We start from the raw sequence: 5,358 nt of genomic DNA on the forward strand, positions 1-5,358 counted from the left end.
CGCATTGCTGTGCCGCGTGTGTCGACGGCCGGGCGTCGAGTGGCGCGGCGTTGAGCTCGTCGTGTATGGCTGAGAGATGGGCCACACGTTGGAAGCAACACGACAAAAGCACAGCGGCGCGTTGTTGAGTGAGCCCCCCCTCCCCGAACTCGCCATTGTGTGGCGCTCTCTCTCTCTGGGAAGTGTGTGCGGAAGAGGCACGCAGCGGTGAGAGTAAGCGCGGCGGAGGAGGTCTGCTTGCCCTGACTCACAGGCGCACGCACGGCTCTCCGCACCCATCGACGTGCAGTAGTGCCGAAACACGGCATGCATCGTGGGGCCTGCGTGCCCGTGTGTGCCTGCCTTCTTTGCTTTCATGTGGTGCCTCGGCTGCGAGTACTGCAGCGGGTCGGCGTATCATCGACACGACGCGCGTCTTCAGCCGTGCCGACCCGCTGTCTTTCATGCGTGTTCCATACTCATCCTGGAAATCGCAAATAAAGCGATTTCAAGGAGCGACCGTGGCGTGCCCTCCGTCGGGTCGTCAGAGGAGGGGATCCGCCGCGCCTGCCTCCATCGATCTCCGACCATTATGCGCGTGAGCTGTAGAGAGGTGTGTCTCTCACGCTGTACAAGTGCTCTCGTCGTTCGCAGCTCGCCGCTGCATGCTAGACCTTTCCCTCAATGCCCACCTGTTGCTCACTTGCATCGGCGCGCATCGCACACACCGCCACCGCTCACACCGTTGTTGTCCTCTCAGCCCGCTCTTGCTCTCGCGCGCTTTTTCTCGGTGCCTCTTTTCCTCCGCTTGCCGCTGAACCAGACGTGCTCATTGGCCTGCCGCCCCGCCTCCCCCCCCTTCAGAGCCGGCACTTGGGTTTGCTGCCCGCCCCCCCTCCTACCACCCCTCACTTTCCCAAGCGCTTCATCTCCCTCTTCGCTTCTGCATGATGCCCCTGGAGCGTATGCAGGTGCGGCGGCCGCCGCGCGGTGTAGAGGCGCCGGGCGACGGTCGTGGTCTTCCTGCAGCTGCTGTTCGCGGCGCGACCGCCCAAGCAACGACCACGACGGAGAGCAGTCGCTCCCACTCGCCAACCGGCACGGCGACGTCGACGGCGTCGTCTTCCTCGGCGCTGCTGCAGCAAGGCACGCTCGCTCAGCAGGCGCGCCGCTACGAGGACGAGAACATTCGATCGCTGCTTCATCAGCTGCCCAGCTCACCGAAGCAGCTGATGCGACGCCTGGAGCAGCAGCAGCAGGAAATCAATATGCTCAAGGAGACGAACATGCTCCTCAAGTCACGTGAGGTCGAGATCTCGTCGCTGACGCTGCGGCTGCAGGAGCGCATCAACGCTACCCAGAGCCAGGTCGATCACATCAAAACACAGGTTCATCTGCAGCTGTCCAACCCGATCACGGAGGAAGAGTATCAGCGCATCGAGTCGCTCACAGAGGCGCAGCGCGACCTCGTCGACGTCATGAAGCTTGGCATCTATCGTCAGCTCGGATCCCTGCGCGCGTCGCAGCAGGCGGCAACGAAGCGGGCCGCCGAGCTGAGCACGTCGCTGGCGCAACTGCAGCAGGAGAACAGCGACATGAAGGTGCGCCTGGCCGAGTGCGAGTCCCAAGGCGGGACGGAAAAGGAGAAGGCGGAGAGGATGGCGCGGCAGATCGAAAACCAGCAGGCTCGCATCGCTGAGCTGGAGGGCCACATCGCGTCCCTCGAGGCAAAGAACAGGTCCATGTACGTGGATCAGGAGCAGTTCCTCTCGGCGAAGCTGACGGCACAGATCAAGACGGACGAAGTGGCGCGTCTGTCGGTGCGGCTGGAGGAGTCGGAGATGGACACGCAGCGGTACCGCGCCAATGCCGAGTGCACGGAGCAGAAGCTGGACATCCTGAAGTCAGAGTACTACGAGTTGAAGCTGCGCAACGGACAGCGTGTTCTCGAGCTCGAGAACGCCTTGAAGGCGTCGGAGGAGAAGCTCAAGACACTCGGCGACCTCGAGATGGAGTCGCAGTTGTTCATCTCCAATCTGGCGACATCCTCGCAGGGCGATGTGGCCTTCAGCACTGACCCCGCAGACACGTCCGCTGGTCGTCCGACAGACGCTTACGAAGGGTGGCTTGCCCTGCCCCGCTCCCGCAAGCTGGCTCACACCCTTGTTGTCACGAAGCGCTGCCTGCACTTGGAGAACAAGGTTGCGGCGCTGGAGCACGACCTCAACTTCAAGCAAGCGCAAGTGGCTCGCCTGCAGGTCGCCCTCGACGGCGCCCGCGACGCGCTGCATAACATCAACAGCCCCTACGTGCTCGTGGAGAAGGCGATGACGGAGCTTACGGACGAGAACGAGGCGCTGAAGCAGAAGGTGAACATCCTGGAGCAAGACAAGAAGGAGCTGCAGCTCAAGGTGCAGCAATATGGAAGCAGCCTGCGCACCTTGACGCACCATCGCCAAGAGCTACTTCGCATCAAGAAGCTACTTCGTCAGCTGGGGCTTCGCGAAGGATTCGTGCTCCCCACGGTCGACGAGGAGACGAGGCAGATGGAGAGTCAGCAGCCTGAAACTGGGAAAACGCGGCACACGCGTAGTAGGAGTGCAAGCGGCGGTGACTTCACCTCCTCCACACAGCCAAGGGCGTCGATGGGGTCATCGGCCAGCGAGGCGCGCCGCGCTTTTGGCAAGGAGTCGCCTGGCTCGTTCGGCGCTCTTCGGCCAATCGAGATGACTTTTTGAGCGGCGGCACGCTGACGATGCGCGTGCGTCTCGCGTTGTCGTTGCCACATAGAAGAACGGCTGGGCGGGGGCCGGGCGGGAGTGGGGGAATCGTTTTCGGAGCACGCCAATGCGGAACTCGGAGCGACGCGCACAGATGCCGTCGCATCATTCACTGGTTCCTATTGCACTTGCACTTCACGGGAGCTCCGCCTGCGGGCAGAAGCGAGCGAACGGGAAGAAGGACTCTTCCCGCCTGCGCCCTCCTCTCTGTGCCTCCGCACTCCCCAGCCACTATAGACCATGTGATGTCTGCTTGTTCGTGTAGGTGTATGTCTGTGAGTGCCGATGTGGTGTTTTGCGTGCACCAATCCTCTGTGCACCTGTACGGCGGTTACGAGGAACGCGCGACGAGTGCCACACGCTCGCGCTTGCGGGTAGCGTGGGCAAGAGAGGGTGGCGCATGTGGTGCGCACGGAGAGAACGACGGGTGTGCGACTGGGGAACGGGAAGGGGAGGGGGAGGGCGGCATCAGCACACTCTGCTGCCGGTGGCGCTTCCTCCTGTTTGCCTTCCACTCACTTATGTGTCTCCCTGCCGCCGCCTCGACAGGGCCCCCTCAGCACGACCACGCATCGATGTATCGCCCGTGCCTCCCTATCACGCGGGTCGACCTCTCTCGGCGTTCGTCCCAGATCGGCCTCCAGGCACGAAGGCATCAGGTCTATGGCTAAGAAGTCAGCACAGGCTCCGCGTAGCCTCTCTCTCTCTATCGCTGTCTTCGTGGCAATGTTCCACGGGAAGGGAAGAGGGGGGAGGAGCTGATGATGACTCCCACCCATGCGGGGCGTGTGTCTGCGCATCTGCTCGCTCTTGCCCATCCTCCCTTACTTGACCTACCGAGCTTCTTCTCTCCACACCTCCCTTAACCTGTGGGCCCGCACTCGAAGTCCAACGCAAGAGGTGAGTCTACTCCCGCCCTTCTGAAGTCTTCACACACGTCTGCACGCACCGATACGCGCATCTCCATCTTTTCATTCCTTGCTGCTGTCATCAGCGTGCGGTCCATCCCGCCACCCGCACTTGCGCATCCGACGTCTCGCTCTCTCTCCCCTTCCCCTTTCGAGGAGGAGAACCTCTCCCCGCGCAGCGCTCTCACCATGCTGCAGGCCGCAACGAATTCAAACGTGTTGCCGCTGAGCGGCGGCCGCAGCGCGCTGAACCACGGCTACTCGATGCACACCCTCGCGCGCAAGCGCTTCAGGGAGAACACGTCTGCCTTAGCGGTGACGGTCGGCTTCGTGCTGCCGGCGTTGAACGGGGTCAACAAACAGCTGGACAAGCACGTCGACGCCGGGACGGATGTTTCCATGGATGAGCTGATGCAGATCTTTGCCAAGTCTGGCAAGGATGCGGCGGCACTGTACGCCGATCGCATGGCGCGCATCGCCTGTCAGACGGGCCTGGCCTGCGCCCTCATCGAAAGCAAGTCCGCCTACTGCAATGCCGCCGTATACCTCTGGGACCTGTACCCCCGCCTGCACCAGCGGTACGTCGGCGCCGTGCTCAGCTGGCTGCGCATCCCTGTCTTTGTGAGCAGCCTGCTGGGCCCGCACCCAACGACGCAGGACGTAGCTTTCCTGCAAGCCCGCGTATCGGGCGTCTGCGCCTTCGAGGACAGCCTCCGCCGCGACACCATTACTCTGTTCGGTGACCTCCTCGTTGACACGGCGCGAATATTGATCCGCCGCGATGTGGACAACCCGTCCGAGGCCGTTGCCCGGCAGGCGGTGCTGCGCGTGACCGTCACCGTTGTCGGCGCCGTTGGCGCCGGCTTGGGTCGCGCTGCCGCTGGGGAGCGTGGTGAATACTGGGGCAACATCGCCGGCGTGATGGCGGGCCCTGCAGTTGCGGTGCAGCTGTGGACAGCGGTAAGGAAGATGCGCATGCTGCGCCCGCGCCGTGCCGTCGACGCCACCAAGAGCCATCGACACCGTCACAGCACGTCTGAAGGCTCGAGGGCTGCTGCCGCCACCGCCGGCGGTGCGCCCGCCACGGCGAAGGCGTAGCACATCAGGAACAGAGAAGAGGGCGCCACAAAGTCGGCTTGCACGGAGACGGTGTCCTCGGTGCAGCATGCGTGAAGGTTCGAAGTGCTTACATGAAAAGGAGCGCTTCGGTGTCGCGCCGCATGGTTGCCCACGTCGCCGCCGCCGCCGCCTCAATCAGATAGACTTGTGTCCACCCACCTGCCCTACTGCCGTTCCTACGTTGCGCTCACATAGACATGCATGCGGCCCTGCACCACACACACACCTCGTTATCCATCTGCGCTGTGGTTGTGTTCCTTCTTTAGCGGCCCTGATGGCGGAGGGGACACCTCCGTGAGTGGCATCTCAGGGTCCAGTACCCCCTCCCCTATCCTATCCCTGCCACGTGCCGAGCCGCCTCTGGTGTTGACGGGGTCAAGCACCCGCGACCCAGCGAAGTCGGGGCGATGTGTCGCCACGGATGTCGGCGGTCGGGTTCCCCGCATAGGCGTTGCGTCGGAGCGCCATGCGGCAGTGAACGCGCGCCCGTGCCATCCACATGATGGGCGGAGCGTCCGCGTGCCTCGAACCTGTCCCACCCACGCCCCGGCCTTCACAGCGCCCACTGCTGG

General features: G+C 63.3%; 2 protein-coding genes across 2 annotated transcripts; both read left to right on the forward strand.

Moving 5' to 3' along the window:
• Window positions 1-929: 929 nt before the first annotated feature.
• Window positions 930-2,717, forward strand: LDBPK_061130 (hypothetical protein, conserved; the record flags this gene model as incomplete). Its single annotated transcript, XM_003858371.1, has 1 exon — window positions 930-2,717. One exon carries the CDS (start codon window positions 930-932, stop codon window positions 2,715-2,717), a length of 1,788 nt encoding a protein of 595 aa, XP_003858419.1.
• A 1,139-nt stretch (window positions 2,718-3,856) lies between these two features.
• Window positions 3,857-4,765, forward strand: LDBPK_061140 (hypothetical protein, conserved; the record flags this gene model as incomplete). Its single annotated transcript, XM_003858372.1, has 1 exon — window positions 3,857-4,765. The coding sequence occupies one exon, from the start codon at window positions 3,857-3,859 to the stop codon at window positions 4,763-4,765; it is 909 nt and encodes a 302-aa protein (XP_003858420.1).
• Between the last annotated feature and the right edge of the window lie 593 nt (window positions 4,766-5,358).

This window comes from Leishmania donovani, chromosome 6 (genome assembly GCF_000227135.1).
Source record: "Leishmania donovani BPK282A1 complete genome, chromosome 6".
NCBI lineage: Eukaryota > Euglenozoa > Kinetoplastea > Trypanosomatida > Trypanosomatidae > Leishmania > Leishmania donovani.